The sequence below is a fragment of the Panthera onca genome, chromosome D4 (assembly GCF_046562875.1).
Source record: "Panthera onca isolate mPanOnc1 chromosome D4, mPanOnc1 haplotype 2, whole genome shotgun sequence".
NCBI classification, from domain to species: domain Eukaryota; kingdom Metazoa; phylum Chordata; class Mammalia; order Carnivora; family Felidae; genus Panthera; species Panthera onca.
In genome coordinates, this window is record NC_138351.1 from 31,680,507 (window position 1) to 31,701,207 (window position 20,701).

General features: G+C 38.4%; 1 protein-coding gene across 1 annotated transcript in view; it reads right to left on the bottom strand.

Annotated features, from left to right (window-relative positions):
* LOC132663508 (uncharacterized) overlaps window positions 1-20,473 on the bottom strand; it is a 75,720-nt gene extending 55,247 nt beyond the window's left edge. Inside the window, exons 1-3 of the mRNA XM_060609828.2 lie at window positions 20,380-20,473; window positions 18,207-18,262; window positions 13,233-13,359 (exon numbers count right to left, since the gene is read on the bottom strand). Of these exons, the coding sequence (XP_060465811.1) occupies window positions 13,233-13,359; window positions 18,207-18,262; window positions 20,380-20,392 (196 nt within the window). The 5' untranslated portion in view covers window positions 20,393-20,473. The remainder of the gene's footprint in view (window positions 1-13,232; window positions 13,360-18,206; window positions 18,263-20,379) is intronic.
* Between the last annotated feature and the right edge of the window lie 228 nt (window positions 20,474-20,701).

Genomic DNA, 20,701 nt, shown 5'->3' on the forward strand with positions numbered 1-20,701 from the left:
AAATGGTATGGTATTGGCACAAAAACAGACACACAGAGCAATGAAATAGCCCAGAAATAAACCTATGCATATATAGCCTATCAACTCACTACAAAAGAGCCAAGAAATATACAATAGGGAAAGGGCAGTCTCTTAAATAGGTGTTGGAAAAACTGGACAGCCACATGTAAAACTATGAAACTGGACCATTATCTTAAACCATATACAAAAATTAACTCATAATGGATTAAAAACTTGAATTTAAGACCTAAAGCCATAGAACTCCTAGAAGGAAACAAAGGCTTGGTCCTTGACACTGGTCTCGGTGAGGACTTTTTTGGATTCAACATCAAAAGCATAAGCAAAAAAGCAAAAAATCAAATGGGACTACATAAAACAAAAGCTTCTGCACAATAAAGGTACCATCAACAAAATGAAAAAAGCAACCTATTTGAATGGGAGAAAATACATGAAAACCATATATCTGATAAGGGATTAATATCCAAAATATATAAAGAACTCCTACAACTTAACAGCAAAAACCAAACAATTTATTTAAAATATGGGCAGAGGTGCCTGGGTGGCTCAGGCAGTTAAGTGTCTGACTTCAGCTCAGATCATGATCTCATGGTTTGTGAGTTCAAGCCCTGCATTGGGCTCTGTGCGGACAGCTCAGAGCCAGGAGCCTGCTGTGTCTCCTTCTCTCTCTGTCCCTACCCTGCTCACGCTCTGTCTCTTTCTCAAAAATGAATAAATATTAAAAAAATAAAAACAAAATAAAATAAAATATGGGCAGAGCAACTGAATGGATTTTTCCAAAGAGGACACATAGATGGCCAACAAATACATGAAAATGTGGTCAACATGATCAGTAATCAGGGAAATGAAAATCAAAACGAAATGAGTTATCACCTCACACTTGTTAGAATGGCTATTATCAAAAGGATAGGAAATAACAAGTGTTGGCGAGTATGGGGAGAAAAGGAAATCCTCGTGCACTATTGATGGGAATGTAAATTGGTACAATCACAATGGAAAACAATATGGAGTTTCCTCAAAAATTAAAAGTAGAGCTACCATATGATTCAGCAATTCCACTTCTGAGTATCTGAAGAAAATGAAAACACTAACTAGAAGAGACATATTAACCCCCATGTTCACTTGGCATTATTTATGATAGCCAAGAAAATGGAAATAACCCAAGTGTCCACTGATAAGCAAATGGATAAGAAAATGTATTTATATATATTTGTACTTATTTATTTAGATGGAATTTTATTCAGCCCTAAAAAAGAATGAAATCTTGCTATCTGTGACAACATTAATGGATCTTGACAGCATTATGCTAAGTACAATAATTCAGACAGAGAAAGATGAACAGGATATGATCTCATATGTGGAATCTAAAAACAAAAATCAAGTGCACAGATACAGAGAATAGGTTGGTGGTTGTCACAGGCAGGGGGTAAAGGGGCTTGAAATAAGTGATGGGAATTAAAAGGTACAAATTTCTAATTATAAAATAAATAAATCATGAAAATGTAATCATAAAAAAAAGTGAAGAAGACTCCAGTGTAAGAGGGTAGACTAGGAGGTCCGAGCTGTTGTTTCCCAATAATGATCTAACAACTATCCATTGACGAAAATAGATCTGGGTCAGCTCTAGAGTATAATTAACACATTGTAGCAACCTAGTAGAGTGCAAAAACTGAGGACAGTGGCATAGAAAAGCACAGAAAACATCTTACATGTATTACCCCATGTTCTAGCATGGCACCCTTTGGTGCCAGGAGGAATTCCCTCAGCCATATTCCTTTGTTAGGGAAAAAGAAGAGCAGAAAGGACCTCCTTTGTCACCAACAACCTTAACAGTCTTCACTGTCACAAAAGACAGCTTGCAACCTTCTCCAATAAGGACACCTCTAGTCTTTGCCTATGCTGCCCAGAGTCCATGCTGTTGTAACCCTCTGGAGCAGGAGACACTACTGTGTTCCCTTTGGGGCTGGAGCCATGGCACCCTGGCAATACCAAACACATGCTTGAGTCCTGGACTTTGGTGCTGCCATTCTGTGTGTCTGCACCCTGGCACCAAAAGAGAGCCTCATGGCCATGATATCCATCAGTGGGGCAACGGAGACCAGGGGCAGTCCAACAGCCTTTGTCACCAGGACCCCAGAAGCTCTTGCTGCTGCTATAGCTGCAGCCTTCACTGCCAACAATCTCCAGTGCTGACTTCAGCTAATGGAGCTGCCCTAAGTCCACAGTATGCTGCCCACCCCTGCCAGGGATGCAGCTTCCACACACGACACAACTAGCCCCCTCATACCCACCCTTAAGTAAAGGTCTTTCTTTACTGAATCCAGTCTGTAAGCTTAAAAGAAGTGAATGCTCCTACAAAGGACATCAGCACAAAACTACAAGGAACATGAGAAACAAAACAACATGAGACTACGAAAAGAAAGAGAGAAATTTATAGTAACTCAACAAACATGAAACTACCAAAAAAAAAAAAAAAAAGGAATAAATTTACAGTAACCCCAAAGATATGGAGATCTATGAACTGGCTGGCAAAGAATTAAAAATAATTGTTTTAAAAAAGATCAGCAAACTAAAAAAGAACACAGATAGCTCAGTGAAACCAGGAAAATATTTCACGAACAAAATGAGAAGTTCAACAAAGAGAAATCATAAAAGTAAAAAATTTTTAAAAACCAACAAATTCTGAGGCTAAAGAACACAATGAATGTAATAGAGAATGTCAACAGCAGACTTCATCAAGAAGAAATAATCTGTAAATCTGAAGATAGGTCATTTGAAATTATCTAGTCAGAGAAGAAGAAGCAATGAAAAAAAGTGAAGAACACCTTTGGGATTTATGGGACAAAAGAACCAATACACACATTCTAGGAGTCCCAGGAGAAGAGAGAAAGAGACATAAGGTTTATTTAAAGAAATCATGACTAAAAAGGTCTCAAATCTAGGGAGGGAAATGGACATCCAGATTCATTAAGCTCCAAGAACCCTAAATAAGATCAACTTAAATAAGAGCACACCAAGTTACAATATCATCAAATTGTCAAAAGTCACAAAGAGATTTTTGAAAGCAGCAGGCAAAAAGTGACTCATCAAATAGAAGGTAAGACTATTAGTAGATTTCTCAGCAGGAACCCTGCAGGTTAGGAGAGAGTGGGATCATATATTCAAAAATACTAAAAGAAAAAGCCTTCCAACCAAGAATACCTTACCTGGCAAAATTATCCTTTACAAATGAAGAAGAGATTAAAATCTTTCCCAAACAAACAAAAACCAAGGGAGTTTATTACCACTAGATCTGCTTTACAAGAAACACTTAATCAGAGGAATTCTTCAAATCAAAATGAAAACACAGAAGTATATGAAAGCATAAAGCTCATTAATAAAAATAAATAGGCCAAACATAGAATATGATAACACTGTAATAGTGGTATGTAAATTACTTTTAACTAATTTAAAAATTTGTTAATGGATATATAGTATGAAGAGAATTCTGACAAGAACATAAATTGTGAGAGAAAGAGTAAAAGTAAAATTTTTATGTGCAACTGAGGTTAAGCTGTTATTAATTTAGAATAGATGGTTATAACTACAAGACATTTTATGCAATAGTCAAGCTAACTACAAACAAAACACCTATAATAGATACACAGAAGATAAAAAAAAAATCCAAGCAAATGACATAAAAAAATCTTTAAATAATAAAGACAGCAAGACAAGAAAAAAAGGACAAAAAAAACCCCCCACAAAACAGACAGAAAACAATTTAACAACATGCCATAAGTCATCACCTATCAATAGTTAAATGTAAACAGATTAAACCCCCAATTGAAAAGGCATAGAATAGCTAAATGAATTAAACACACACACACACACACACACACACACACAGGACCTAGAGATAGGCTGTCTATAGGCAACTAAGTTTAGATTTAAGGCCACATATAGACTGAAAGAGAATGGATGGAAAAAGATATTTTATGTAAATAGCAACCAAAAGAAAGCAGAGTGGCTATACTTGTACCAACAAAATGGAAATAAAGTGAAAAACTCTCCAGAAACTAAGTCACTACATAATGATAAGAGGATCAATTTGACAGGAAGGTATCACAATTACATACACACCTAACATCAGAATGTATGCGCGCACACGCACGTATGGGCTTATCTCATTTTATTGTGCTTTGCTTTATTGCACTTTACTGATATTGCACCTTGCATAAATTGAAGACTGGTGGCAACCCCGCACTGAGAAGTCTATTGGTGCCATTTTTTCAATAGTATTCACTCACTTTGTGTATCACATTTTGGTAATTCTCAAAATATTTCAAATGTTTTCATTAGGACTTTCCGAGGAAGATGGCAGAGTAGGGGGACCCTAAGCTCACCTCACCCCATGGACACAACTAGATAACATTCACATTAATGTAAGTAACCCAGAAACAACTGAGGACTGGCAGAACAAACTCCACAACTAAGGGTAGAGAAGACGCCACATGGAAGAGGGTAGGAAGGCCAAAGATGCAGTCAGGAGCTAAATGGCCCATGGGACGGGAAGGATGCCAAGAGTGTAGAACAAGATGGGAAGGATGCCAAGAGCGTGGATGTCAAGAGAGAGAAACAGATGCATACTGCAGAGTCCACATGGGAACGATGAATCCCTGTAACATTTGGCTTTAAAAACTGAGGATCTGGGACACCTGGGTGGCTCAGTTGGTTGAGCATCCAACTTCGGCTCAGGTCATGATCTCACAGTTCATGGGTCTGAGCCCACATCAGGCTCATTGCTGTCAGTGTGGATCGTGCTTTGGAACCTCTGTTCCCCTCCTCCTACCCCTCCCCTACTCATTCTCTCTCTCTCCCTCTCTCCCTCTCCCCCTCCCCCACCCACTTCTCTCTCTCTCAAAAATTAATGTTAAAAAAAAACAGAGGAACCAAATCTCCTGAGTTCTTACAATCAATGGGATTTAACACCTAGAACTTTAAAAATCAGTAGCCTAATCTCCGGGAGAGCAGGGGGTTGAGAGGAAACTGAGTCCCCATCCTTAAAAACAGTCCAACAAAAACAGCACAACAAACAGTCCTGCAGTGATATCACACAGGAGCAGCAGTTTAAAAACAGCCTGGGGTATATAGGAGGGAATTTGTTTACTAATCTTGCAGCCTGTGCTAGAGGGAGAGGGATCATTGGGAGACTTTTCCAGGAATAAAGGAGTTGGCAGGTGCCATTTCTCTCCTACCCCCCCAAAGCAACATGTGGGAACCAGCACAGTGCCAACATTCACTACCAAACTTGCTAATAGTGAACCCCCAGCCCCGTTTCCCTGTGGACTCACCCCCTCCAGCCAGCTCCAGCTCTCTTTCCACAGAAGACCCTTCCAAACCTTGTTAACACAGTGCATCCCACCCCCAACCTCCATCTCCTGCACTTCTGTGGCCAATATACTCTTGGCCAGAGCCCATCCAAAGCACTGCCACAACCCTGACAGTGTGCAAGCAGCCACACAAGGGTCAGCAACACTCCACAGTGACTCCTGCCCCTGGGAGAGGGAAAGATAACCACATAAAATAGACTATGGCCCAGTGGGGGCAGACAGCTGGTCTGACTGCAGGCTCCACCCACCACAGAAAGCTTCTCAGGGGACAAAACAGGGAAAGTAACCTGCAGTTCAATGCTGCTGCATCTCTGGCAAATAGCTGGTCTGACTCACATCAAGCCCAAGGCAGCCCGAGTGACCACTAATACCACCAGGACCACACCCTGTACACAACAGGCAGAGAGACATTGCAGACAACTGGACTGAAGGAAAGGTGGCTCAGCCACAACAGACAGCACAAGCAACACACATAGGAGACACCTTTGAAGCACCAGGTTCTACTGATCAAGGGACACTTCACTGCAGGACACTATAGAACCTCTTTTTCATAAGGCAATTACTTTCAAGAGCAGGAAATGCAGCTTACTTTCCTAATACAGAAGCAGACACAGAGAGTCAGGCAAAATAAGCAGAGGAATATGTCCCAAACGAGAGAACAGGACAAAAATCACAATGACATAAGCAAAATGGAGACAAATAATATGCCCGATAGAGAAATTAAAGTAATGGTCATAAAGATACTCACAGGACCTCAGGAAATCCTTAACAAAGAGACAGTAAACATAAAAAAGAACCAATCAGAGATGAAGAACTCAAAAAATGAAATTCAAAATACACTGGATGGAGGGGCGTCTGGGTGGCTCAGTCAGTAAGGGTCCAACTTTGGCTCAGGTCATGATCTCACAGTTCGTGGGTTTGAGCCTCCCATCGGGCTTTGTGCTGACAGCTCAGAGCCTGGAGCCTGCTTTGGAGTCTGTGTCTCCCTCTCTTTCTCTGTGCCCCACCTCCCACTCATGCTCTGTCTCTCTCTCTCTCTCTCTCTCTCTCTCTCTCTCTCAAAAATAAATAAACATTAAACAATTTTTTTTGTTCATACACTAGATGGAATGAATGGTAGCCTAGAGAAAGGAGAAGAATAGATCAATGACCTGGAAGACACAGTAATGGAAAGCAATCAAACTGAACAGTAAGAGAAAAAAAGTAATACAAAATGAAAATAGATTTAGGAAACTCAGCAACATCATCAAGCATAATAACAGAGAGAAAAGGTGGCAGAAATTTTGAAGAAATAGCTGAAAACTCCCCAAACCTGGGAAGAAAACAAAAATCCAGACCCAGGAGACACAGAAAGTCTTGAATAAAAGCAACCCAAATAGGTCCACACTAAGACACACAGTAATTAATGTGGCAAAAGTAGTAATAAAGAGAGAATTTCAATAGCAAGAGAAAAGAAACAGTCATATACAAGGTAAACCCCTTACGACTATCAGCTGAGTTTTCAGCAAGAAACTTTGTAGGCAACAAGGGAGTAGCATGATATATTTAATGTGCTGAAAGGAAAAAACTTGCAGCCAAGAATACTCTACCTAGCAAGGCTATCATTCAGAATAGAAGAAGAAACAAAGTTTCCAAGACAAACAAAAGCTAAAGGAATTCATGACCAATAATCAGCCTTGAAAGAAATGGGGCATTGGGTGGCTCAGTCAGTTAAAGTGTTTGACTCTTGATTTCAGTTCAGGTCATGATCTCATGGTTGTGGGATTGAGCCCCGCAGAGCCTGCTAGGAATGCTCTCTCTGCCCCTCCCCCACCTGCTTTCACTTTCTCTCAAAATAAACAAACAAACAAATAACAACAAAATGTTAAAGGAGACTCTTTATGTGGGGGGGAAAAAAAAAGACCCTAAGTAGGAGTAAGAAAAGTAGGAAGCACAATGGGCATTAAGGAGGACACTTGTTGGGATGAGCACTGGGTATTATATGTAAGTGATGAATCGCTAAATTCTACTCCTGAAATCATTATTACACTATATGTTAACTAACTTGTATTTAAATAAAAAAAAAAAAAAAAAAGAAAAGTAGGAAGCACAAGAGCAGTAAAAATAAATGTACCTATAAAAATCAGTCAAGGGACTCACAAAATAAAAGGATGTAAAATGTGACACACACCTAAAATGGGGTGGAGGGAAGTAAAGAATGGGTTCAAACTTAAGTGACCATCAACTTAATATAAAATGATATATGCAAAGGATCTTACATACAAATTGAATGGTAACCACAAACCAGAAATCAGTAATAGATACACAAAAAATAAAAAGCAAGGAATCCCAGTACATCACTAAAGAAGCAAGCAAGCAGCAATAATTACACTGAACGTACATGGACTAAATGCTCCTATCAAAGACATGGGTTGACAGAATGCATAAAAAAGCAGGACCCATCAATATGCTGCCTACAAGACACTTATTTCAGACCTAAAGACACATGCAGATTGAAAATGAAGGGATGGAGAAGTATCTATCATGCAAATGGATGTGAAAAGAAAGGGTAGCAATATTTATATTGGACAAAATAGACTTTATTTATTTAATAAATAGTCAATATATGCTATTTTATTTTTTTAGCTTTTTTTAAATTATAGTTAGTTAACATACAATCTAATATTAGTTTCAGATATATAATATACACCTGGATTCAACATTTCCATATACCACCTAGTGTTCATCACAAGAAGTACACTCCTTAATCCCCATCACCTATTTAATCCATCCCCCACATCCACTTCTGTTCTGGTAACCAGTGACAAAATACACTTTGAAACAGAGACTGCAACAAGGACACTATTTAATTGTGAAGGGAACAATCCAATAAGAAGATATAACAATTTTAAATACTTATGCACCCAATATTGAAGCACCCAAACACATAAAAGTTAATAATAACATAGAAAGAACTTCTACAACTCAACACACACACACACACAGAAATAATAATCCAGTTAAAAATGGGCAGATGACATGAATGGACATTTCTTTACAGAGGACATACAAATGGCCAACAGCAAATGGAAAGATGCTCAACATCACTCATCATAAGGGAAATGTAAATCAAAACCACAATGAGACATCACCTCACACCTATCAGAATGGCTAAAATCAAAAACACAAGAAACAATGGATATGGAGCAAAGGAACCTTTGTGCACTGTTGGTAGCAATGTAAACTAGTATAGCTGTTGAAAACAGTATGGAGATTACTCAAAAAAAAAAAAAAAAAAAAAAAAGAATTACCATATGATCAAGTAATTCCACCCAGTAGTGGAAGAAGTGCCCTATGTTTAGGGCAGCATTATTTACAATAGCCCAGATATAGAGGCACCCCAAGTGTCCACAAATTGATGAATGGATAAAGAAGGTATGGTATATACATACAATGGAATATCACTCAGCCTTAAAAAAGAATGAAATCCTGCCATTTGCAACAACACACATGGAACTAACTAGATGGTATAATGCTAATAAATGAAATAAGTCAATCAGAAAAAGACAAATACCATGTGATTTCACTAATATATGAAATTTAAGGAAAAAAAACCACAAATGAACAAGAAAAAAAGAAAAAACAAAAAACAGATTCTCAATTATAGAGAACAAACTGATGGTTAGGAGAGGGGAGGTGGGTAGAGGGACGTATGGGTGAAATAGGTAAAGGGGATTAAGAGTACACTTATCTTGACGAGCACTGAGTAATGTACAGAATTGCTGAATTATTACATTGTACTCCTGAAACTAATAGAACACTGTATATTAACTATACTGGAATTAAAATTAAAAAAAATCTTTCATTATTATTATTTTTGTTAATGGCAATCTGTTATCAGTGATAATGACTTCCTGAAAGCTCAGATGATGATTAGCAGTTTTTCAGCAACAGTTTTTTAAGACATGTACATTGTTTTTTAGACATAATGCTATTACATACTTAATAGACTACAGTATAGCGTAAACATAACTTTTATAATGCATTGTGAACCCAAAAAGTTCATTTGACTTGCTGTATTGTAGTATTCATTTCTTTGTGATGGTCTGGAATTGAACCTGCAAAATCTCTGAGGTATGTCCAAATAGATCTAAAGAGAGAAGCTGAGAGCAATTTTCATTGCTTCATTACTGAAGTAGGTAACTTCAGTACTTCACTTACAATAATGGGTAATGAATCTAGACATAAAAATAAATAAAGAAACAGCTGACTTGAACAACATGATAGATCAACTGGATCCAGCAGACATATACAAAACTTTCCATCCATCAAAAGAAAACACATTTTCTCCAGTATACACATTACTGTCCCGGATAAATCTTATGTTAGGTCACAAAACAAATCTTAAATTTAAGAAGACTGAAATCATTCTGAGTATCTTTTCTGAACTATAAATCAACACAGCAAGAAAACAGGAAAAATCACAAAAATGTGGAAACTAAACAACAAAGTTGAATAAACACTGGGTCAGAAAGGAAAAGTAACGTACAAAGTATCTTGAATCAAGTAAAAGCAAAAATCCAATGTACTGAAAGTTACGAGATACAGCACAAGCAGTATTAGAGGAAGTTTATAGCAATAATGCCTACATTAAAAAATTTAAAAAATCAAATAAACAAGTTTACATCTTAAGGAACTAGAAAAAGAAGAACCGAACCAAGAAGGTAGGAAATAATACAGGTTAGAGAAGAAATAAATGTAACAGAGAAGAGAATACAAAAATGAGCAAAATTAACAGTTGGTGTTTTGAAAAAATAAACAAAATGAACAAGTCCCTTTTAGACTAAAAAAAGACAAAAGACTCAAAATAAAAAATGAAAAGAGATATTACAACAGATTCTTCACAAATAAAAAGGATTATAAAGGATTAATATGAACAACTATACAAACAAATTCACCTAGAAGAAATGGATAAATTCCTAAAAATATACAAGATGGATAAAGAAGAAACAGAGGGGCACCTAGGTGGCTCAGTTGGTTAAGCATCTGATTCTTCATTTTACAGTTGTGAGATCAAGCCCTGTGTCAGGCTCTGCACTGGGCGTGGAGCCAGCTTAAGATCCTCTCTCTCTCTCTCTCTCTGCCCCTTCCCCCTCTTGTGCGTGCATGAGCACATGCGCACTCTCTCTCAAAGAAAAAAAAAAAGGAAGAAGAAAGAGAAAGCTTAAACAGACTAATGACAAATAAGGAGATTGAATCAGTAATCAAAAATCTCCTGACAAAGAAAAGTCTGGGGTGACATGGCTCAACAACCGAATTCTACCAAACATTTAAAGAATACCAATCTTTCTTGAACTCTTTCAAAAAATGTAAAAAAGAACATTTCCAAACTCATTTTGTGAGACCACCATCACCCCGATTGTAAATCCAAAGAAAGACATCACAAGAAAAGAAAACTATAGGCTAATATCCTTGATGAACACAGATTCAAAAATTCTTAAAGACCAGCAAACTGAATTTAATAGCACATTTAAAAGGATCTTATATCATTAACAAGTAGGATTTATCCCTGGGACACAAGGTTGTTTACATGCAAATCAATCTATGTAATACACCATACAAAGAAATGAAAGGAAAAAAAACCATATTAGCATATCAAAAGACAGAGAAAAAGCATTTGACAAAGCTCAATATTCATTCATGATTAAAATTCTCAACAAAATAGGTATAGAAGTAAATTTCCTCAATACAATAAAGGCATATATGAAAAGCCCACAGCTAACATCACAATCAATGGGGGAATACTGAAAGCTTTCCCTGTAAGATCCAGTAGAAGGCAAGGGTGCCCACCATTACCACTTCTATTCAACATACTATTGGAAATGTTATCCAAGGCAATTAGACAAGAAAAAGAAATAAAAGGTATCTAAAACTGAAGGGAAAAAGTAAAATTATGTTTGCAGATGACATGATTCTATAGGTAGAAAACCCTAAAGACTCAACTAAAAAAAAAAAAAAAAACTGTTAGGGCACCAGGGTGGCTCAGTTGGTTAAGTGGCCAACTCTTGATTTCAGTTCAGGTAATGATCTCACCGTTTGTGAATTTGAGCCCCAAGTCGGGCTCTGTGCTGACAGCATAGAGCCTGCTTGGTATTCTCTCTCTCCCTCTCTCTCTTTGCCCCTACCCTGCTTGTGCTCAAACTCTCTCAAAAATAAATAAACATTAAAAAATAAAAATTAAAATAAAAATTAAAAACCTATTAAAACTAAAAAATTTAGTACCATTGGAGGGTTCAAAATCAACATAGTTTCTATATATGAACAATGAATTATCTGAAAAGAAAATTTAAAAATACTTAGGAATAAACTTAACCAAAGAGCTGAAAGACTTGTATACTAAATATTATAAAACATTGATGGAAAAAAAAGAAGATACAGATGTATGGAAAAACATTCCATATTCATGGATTGAAGAATTAGTACTGTTAAAATGTCCCTAGTATCCAAAGTGATCTACAGATTCAATGTAATTCCTATCAAAATCCCAATGGTATTCTTTGCAGAAGTACAAAAAAAATCCTAAAATTCATACATAACCACAAAGACCCTGGACAGCCATAGCAACCTTGAGAAAGAACAATGTTGGAAGCTTATGATAGGAAAAGCTAGGATTCAGTAGGCAGAGAGAGAAAGGTTGGGACGGAGGTCCCTGGGTGGGGAAAAACACATATTTTAGAACAATGCTGGGAGTGTCTGACCACAGCAAATCCCCTTGGCATAAGGCTCCTCCTAAGAATGTAAGAGACACCACTTACTCCCCTCAGGTTTCCCTCAGGAATTTGATAAAAGACCTAACTAAAAATAAGTAGACCATAAAACACATGACCCACAAGGAATGATATGGCCACACACCCCTCATACAATGGAACTGAGTCAATCAGGAATGGACAACTCAGCATCTAAAGCTATCAAGCTAATAATGGTAGAACCTGAGAATGATTAAGGGGGAAGGAAGTGGGTGGGGGGGCACCACTAGAACCTTATAAAACAAAGTCCATTGCCTAAAGTCTGTGGGCATTCAAAAGTGAATGTAAACAGCTTTCATACTATTCTTCCTTTCTGCTCTTATACTCTAATAAACTTTTGCTTGCTGCTCATTTTGTGTATACCTCTTCATTCCTAAAGTGGCGAGATAACAAACCCCGTGTAATGAAGTAAAAAATCCTGCAAAAGCATCACACTTCCAAACTTCAAAATATGCTACACAAAACTAGAATAATGAAAACAGTATGGTACTGGCATAAAAACAGGCATTTAGACCAATGCAGTAGTACAGAGGACACAGGAATATATCCATACGTCTATAGTTAATTGGTCTTAAACATGGTATCAAGAACACACAATGGAAATAGAACAGTTTCTTCAATAAATGGTACTGGGAAAACTGGATATCCAGAAGCAGAAGAATGAAAATGGACTCTTAAACTACATAAAAAAGTAAACTCAAAATGGATTAAAGACTTAAACGTAAGACCTGAAAATCCTAAAACTCCCTAGAAGAAAACATTGAGAGAAAGCTCCTTGACATCAGTGTTGGCAATTGTTTATTGGATATGATACCAGAAGCACAGGCAACAAAAATTACAAGTGAGACTACTTCAAACTAAAAAAGCCTCTGGACAGCAAAGGAAACAAGGTGAAAAGGCAATTTATACTACAGAAAAGAGGCTACAATGATATAATATATATTATTTGTACCTCATTATATCATTGTATCATTTATACTTCAGCAAAAGTGATTAACATTTTAAAAATAAAAACCAGAATACCTAGTTGAAAGAGAGTCACATGGTAAGGTCTGCTTACCCACTGAGACCAGGTGGCTGTAGTTCTCCAGCATCACATCTCTGTACAGGGTCCTCTGAGCAGAGTCCATTTGCTGCCACTCCTCCTGGGTGAACTCCACAGTTATGTCCTTGAATGACACTGATGCCTGTTAACAGCACAATTCTAATAAATCTGTCCAGAATCAGGGACATGGAAAAAACTTTTGGAAACTAAGTCTTACTATGTTTACTGTTTTAGAGTTTAAAACAAAATGCTATAAAGGATATAACTATCATGGCCCTAACTCTGTCTTATACTTTGGGGACATGCACATGATTAGTAAAAAAAAAAATATATATTCTCGTGCTTGGATTTATTTATATTTACTTTTTTTTTAAAGTTTATTTTGAGAGAGAGAGAGAGAGAGAGAGAAAGAACATGTGCACGAACATGGGGAGGGGCAGAAAGAGAGAGGGGGAAAGAAGGAATCTCAAGCAGGCTCCGTGCTGTCAGCATAGAGCATTACATAGGGTTCGAACTCACAAACCAAGAGATCATGACCTAAGCCGAAATCAAGAATCGGACACTTAACTGATTGAGCCACCAACGCTCCCCTACTTATATTTACTTTTAATTTACATACATATATTGTCACTTAATATAATAAGAAAGCTTAATGTCTTTTTTTTTTCAGGTAAAGTTATTACAAATAGGATTCCTGTATACATTTCCCCTACACAAACAGATTACACTGAGCACTCTGTAGATTATACACATCCCAACCTGGAGATCTGTCCGGGGGTAATAAAGAACCAATGAAGAGATACATGTAAGACTGGGGGAGTATTTACCCACCACCAGACTCATATTTCAGGAGCAATGCTTTAGAACAGGATTCCTTCAACCCAGCACTACCAACAATGTGGACTAGATAATGCTATTTTTGTGGAAGACTGTCCTGTATGTTTTAGGATGTTTATCAATATCCCTATCTTCTACTGATTAGATGCCAGCCACATGCCCAGTTGTGACCATCAAAAATATCTCCAAACATTGCCAAATGTCTTCTGGGGAGCAAAATTGACTCCAGTTAGGAATCACTGATCTATATTAACAGTGGACAATGTCTTAAACAGCAAAACAAAAGACCCAATTTAAGACATAAATTATACTCAGGCATGATGAAAAATGGGAAACTAATCCCTACAAGAAACAAAACCTGGTCATTATTTTCCTGTGCAACTATAAACAGAGATGCTACACAAGCAACTGGGTATATTGATGTCATATGCAGAGACTGGAAGAACAATTAAGGATCAGAGGTTGGCTCATGGTGAGGCAGATGTTCTTCATTTGTACTCAAAACACCTGTGGAACATACAGATGGAATTATTTATTTCATTGCTGGTTGCATGATTTTGGAACAGAGAGAGGTCTAAAATGAAAATGAAGATTTTAAATATGATAACTGAAGTCATCAGAGAAAAAGGAATGGCTCAAAAAGAACAGAGAAACAGGAAAGAAAAGGACCAAGTAAGGAATTCAAGGAAATACCAAAATTTAAGAGGCAGGTAGAAAAAGAAAGGCCATGAAGGCTGAGAAAGAATTCTGAAATGGCAGAAGGAGAAATTGGAAAGACTAGAGTACTAGAAATTAAGAGAAAAGAGAATTATAAGCATGATTCCTCTAGTTCAAGGAATAGACTGAGTACATCCCTGCCTTCAAACCACAGTCAGGTAAAATACAAAACCTACTATCAAAGCATGACAAAAGAGAAACACAGAGAAATACCCCAGCAGAAGGCCTGAAAATCTTAACAAATTCTGGAAGACAGTGGGTAAGATGGTATTAGATAAGCAAAACAGGACAATGCTGGTCACAATCTAATACAAACATAGAAGTGGGCAGAAGTAGCAGGGAAATGATAAGAGTATGAAAAGACATCCAAGATGACCTAGAACCAAGTGTGTAATAGGAAGAATAATTAACAGAGTAAATTTCTTATTTGAATACAGGTGACGTCATTCAAATGAGTGAAAAAAGACCATACAAAAAAAATGTCACAGGGTAACTAGATGGCCATCTGGGAAAAGACTAATCTATACCTTGTACCACACAGCAGGATAAAAATTAAAATGGGGGGTGCATGGGTGGCTCAGTCAGTTAAACATCCAACTTCGGCTCAGGTCACAATCTCATGGTTCGTGAGTTCGAGGCCCACATCGGGCCCTCTGCTGTCAGCACAGAGCCTGCTTCAGATCCTCTGTCCCCTCTCTCTGCCCCTCCCCAGCTCATGCGCATGCCCTCTCTCTGTTAAAAATAAATAAAACATTAAAAAAAATTAAAATGTATTCAAGATCTAAATGTAAAAAATTAATTCCAGAGTACTACACAGAACAATTATTTTACAATGTTAGAGTGGGAAATACCCAACTATGACTGAAAATCTAGGAATCATAAATGAAAAAAAATGCTAAATTTGACATAAAAATCAAAGGCCTTTATGACAAAAAAAAAAATGAGCAAGGCAAAACTGCAAAAAACTTCAGGAAAATTGTGCAATTTATATTACAGAAAAGACGCTATAATGACATACTGGATACAGTAATTAAAATCAGCACATCAATAGGAAAACAGGCAAGGGATAAACAGTTCAACAAGAAAGAAATATAAATGAATTACAAGCAAAAAAAAATGTTCCACACCTCACTCATGAGAAGAGAAAGGCTTATAAAACGAAACAGATCTTTAAAATCACATTGGTAAAAATTTGGTAAATTTAACAGCATGCTCTATTTGCAAGGCTGTGGAAAAGAAACACATACTCTCAGGCTGTTAGCTCTACCCTAAATTACATCCAGAGTTGGACCACTTCAAAGTAACTAACACCCTTATGATCATCATTTCTTGGTAGGATTATAGAAGTAGGCTCCTATATTGTTCCCACTTCTAGTCTAGAGTCTATCTTCAGATAGTAGACAGTATTATTCTTGTGAACTGTAGTCAAAATTATCCTTTTGACATAGAAAGATAAAACCCCAAACCCTCAAAATCCTCCATATCACCTAACTAAACAGAAAGAGATACTGTGTTCATGAATTGGAAGACTCATTACGATCAAGATGTTAATTCTTCCCAAGTTGATCTGCATTACAGACACTGTGGATTCAGTGCAATCAAAATCAAAAGCTCAGCCGGCTTTTTTTTGAGATAGACAAGCTGATTTTCAAAACTGTCTACAAAGAAGTAAGGACCTAGAATATCCCAAACAATTTAGAAAAACAACAAAGTTGGAAGACTCACATTATCTGATTTCAAGAGTTACTGTTAAGAGACAGTCATCAAGGTAGTATGGTATTAGCAAAAGGATTAACACAGATCATCAGAAGTGAATAGAGTCCAGACTCTGTTCTGGACTCAGACATGCATTACTAATTGGTTTCCCACAGATGCCAAGGTAACTCAATGGAGAAAGGATATTTTTATCAAGACAGGGTGCTGAGAGGTGGGTATGCAAAGGTAGAGAGCACAATACAGCAAGTATATGTTCTTCTATTCCCAATATTTAGAGTCTGCTGCCAGCATAAAATATTAAGACCCTTAGACCCTGAAATTCTAGATTTGGACTGGGCCAACTAGAATCTATTTTGTGTTTTTCTGATTAGCGGCTTTTATGCTAAAATAAAATTTAAAAGCTGATCAAAGAAGGAATTACTAATACAACAAAGATTTTGAAATCCTAAGAGAATACTATTAATTAGTACATGAAAATACATGTAAAAATGCAAATAAAAATGGACAATTTTCTATGAAAATGTAATGACAAAAATTATATTAAGAAAAAAATACAGGGTGCCTAGCTGGCTCAGTCGGTTGAGCGTTCGACTCTTGATTTCAGCTCGGGTCATGATGCCAGGGTCATGGAATTGTGCCCCTTCCCAGGCTCTGCACTGAGCACGGAGTCTGTTTGAGACTCTCTCTCTCTCTCTCTCTCTCCCTCTGCCCCACTCCTTGCTCATGCACACTCTCTCTAAAATTAAAAAAAGGGGGGCGGGGGAGGGGGCTGCAAGTCTTTAAAAGAAAAAAATACAAATACAAATCCAGTATAGTCTTATGACTAACAAGTCAACAACCAAACATCCACGCAAAAAACCTGTGTAAGGTCCAACTTTATAAGTGAATTTTACAAAATCCTCATGTAATACAATTTTCTCATCTAAATTCCTAGAAAAGAAAAGCAGAAAAGTTCTCCACTTACTTTCATGAGACTATGACCATGATACCATAATTGGACAGAAAAACAAGAAGGTAGAGTCTAAACCAACTTGTGGATACAGAGATAAAAACCCTGAATATAGCATTAGCAAAAAGCCTGAGGAAAATACGTAAGAAGCAACTTACCACACTTATTAGCAATGAGGATCTATACAGGAATTCAAGTTAAAATTAGAAAATACACTATTTACAGTATTTCTAGATTAAAGGAAGTAAGCTATAGTTTTATTCTAATACATACACAAAAGGTAATCAATAATTCAATGTATATTTATGACTAACATGAAATCTTAGCAAACTGGTACACGGAGGGAACTTAACCCTACCCTAACAAAGGTTTCCTTCCAAAAGCTGAGGGCAGACTTCACAGTTGATAGTAAAACAGTGTATATTTTTACTCAAGATTGATGCAACCTATTTCTTTTTTTTAACTTTTTAATGTTTATTAATTTATTTTTTAGAGAGAGAGAGACAGAGACAGAGCACGAGCTGGGGAAGGGCAGAGGGACAGAGGAAGACAGAGAATCCAGAGCAGGCTCCAGGCACAGAGTCCGATGTGGGGCTTGAACTCATGAACCACGAAATCATGACCTGAGCAGAAGACGGACCCTTAACCGACTGAGCCACCCAGGTGCCCTGATGTGACCTATTTCTAGTTCTCCTTTTCCATTTAATGCACTGATCCTTCTAAACCTCATAAATCCAATATAATAAGTGGGGAATAAATGAAGAGCTCACCTGAGGTGTGTTCATTTTCTGTGGCTCTTGGGAGAGTGCAGAGAACTGTGGTCCAGCTGAGGGGACAGAAAGAAGACAGGGGTCCTGAGATCTGACCTTACAGCTCCTACATTCACTTCTCCAAATCTCAGCACCTCAGTCAAGGATCATTCTCCCTGCAGGCGTGGGGCCCTCTGGACATTGAAGAGGCATAAGAAGGATCATGTACAGGCAGCACATGTGTGACTCTAAAATGATCATGGGCTTAAATCTGCAGTTTTATACTGAGCAAACATAAACTCTGATTTAACAATAATGCATGTGTCCTTCTGACTGACACAAAGAAAAGCAACAGAAGATTAGATGAATTAAAATACACCAAAGAATGAGACACTACTTCCAGTAAAATTAACTTGCATGCATCATTTACATTATTTTTCTCAGTAACATTATTTACCGCCTGGTATAGACAATCCACGACAAGCCTACTAAAAGACACTGGCTGCTTCAAGACAGGAAATTTTAATTGTGTGTTTCAGCTGTTATGTATTTTTCAAAAGGCCCCTTTGATAAGATGTTTTTGGTGACTTATGTATGAGAGAGTAAACTGTACTCTCCTCTCTCACAAACTGGGTTTTCCCAGATAAGTCACTCAACCTTTTAGGTTCAATGTCTTTAAAGCTTTCCAAAGAGAAGCAGGTAACTTTAGAAAACACTTTCCTTATCACTGCTCTGGGATCTTGTGAGGTGAGGATAATGTCATTAGTGTCACATGTGGTGATGGACAGGTGTGACAGCAGTACAATATCTGCAGAGTGGGGGCCATTTAAGGGAAGCAGAATTTTCTCCCTCTTCCTGGTTAAGGGTACCCCCCAGACCTCGCCTTCACAAGCTCTCCAAGAAGTGGCCTCTCCTGAGTAGCCTGCCCCCACCAGGCCACCCCAGCTCACATCACTCTTCTCAAGGCTGGCCCAAACCCCCTACTGTCACACAGTGTGGTGGCTTCTGAAGATGGTGTTATCACTAAGTCTAGCTTATTCTGGACAAGGGGATCAGGAACTGCTTCTGACCCTGAAAATCTAGGATCTGCTCCTTTCTGGGCCCTTCTGTCTTTTTGAAGCTCCAGAGAGAGGTCTTAAGGTCAGAGGCGTCCTCTCTTCCAGGTAAGACTCCTGTTCACAGAGGTCCTCTGCTTCCTACCTCACAAGGGTTTGTTTCAAGGCAATTGGGACATGGACCTAAAAAATAATTCATTTGAGGGGCAAAACTATGACTCTTGGAATTCGTTATAATATCAGACTTAAAGACAGCCTGGCAATGCAGAAGGGGTCAGGAACCTCTGTCTGACCCAAGGGACTGAAAAGACACTAAAAATCTCAGAATACTTTGACACATCATCAGATTCCACCTACATTCACTTTCCCTTATATCCTTGGGGACTTGGGGGCAAGCCACTTTGTGTTGTGCTGTGTTGCAATGCTGGTTTTAGGCAGATGTGATATTTAGACAATGCCTGAGGTTGGAAGTAAAGCACACCTGCCCCTGAATCCAAACTTCCTCACAGCTAGTTTGTGACCTGACAAACTTGACCACATCGTTCAACCAAGCTGAGCCTAGGTTTTGTTTTGTTTTAAACGGTTGAAATGAAATGAAAAGAACACAGTGTCTTCTAACTATAAGAGCAGTTGTTATTTACTCAGTGAGTAGGGCTTGGCACTTGTCTAAGTTATGACTTCGATCTAAGTTTCAAATCAACCCCATGGAGCAGTCATATTAATAATACCATTTTGAGATGAGAAACCTGACTCTCTGCCGGATTCCTTCCATCGTCTCTGCTGAAATGTACCCGGGCCTTTTCTGGCTCCGAAGCTCAGGCTCTCACCGCAGACTCACGGTCACCAACAGCTTTATAAATGCACTTTCCCTCCCGCCAACACTAAGTCGGGCAGTAGGCCGGCCCGACCACACGGTCCCGGCACACCTAGGCTCTCACCGAGCACCTGCTCAGAACCGGGCTCAGCCCCATCGGCGCGCCCCAAGTCCGAGGGCCGGGGTTCTTCAGTCTACGCCCCCACCGGCCTGCCGGCGGCCGAGGGCTGGCCGGGGCGCCTACCAGGGGTATCCCAAAGATTTCCCGCTTCCATCCCCAGACGCAAGCGCATCTCTCCCATAGAGACCTCCCCTGGACTCTCACCCCAGGTGCGCATCCTTTACTTTCGGAGCAAACCTGTGGGCTCCCAAACCGCTGGCCGGCAGATCCGAGACGAATGAGGAGGCGGGGCTACGACTACGCTAGCGCAGAAGGAGGCCCGAATTTTCTTCCCAGAGTGCCACGCGGTGAAGCCTAAGGATTCAAGACTACATTTCCCATAGATCTCCACGGCCACTTTTGGAGTCTCTCTTTTGGCATTTCCGCATTTTAGAAAGCTAGAGGTTGGTGTTCTTAATAGTCTCCTGCCCAGGTTTTCTCTGGGCCCAAATAGGTTAAGGGTGAAACTTGAATAGAGGATGCTCCT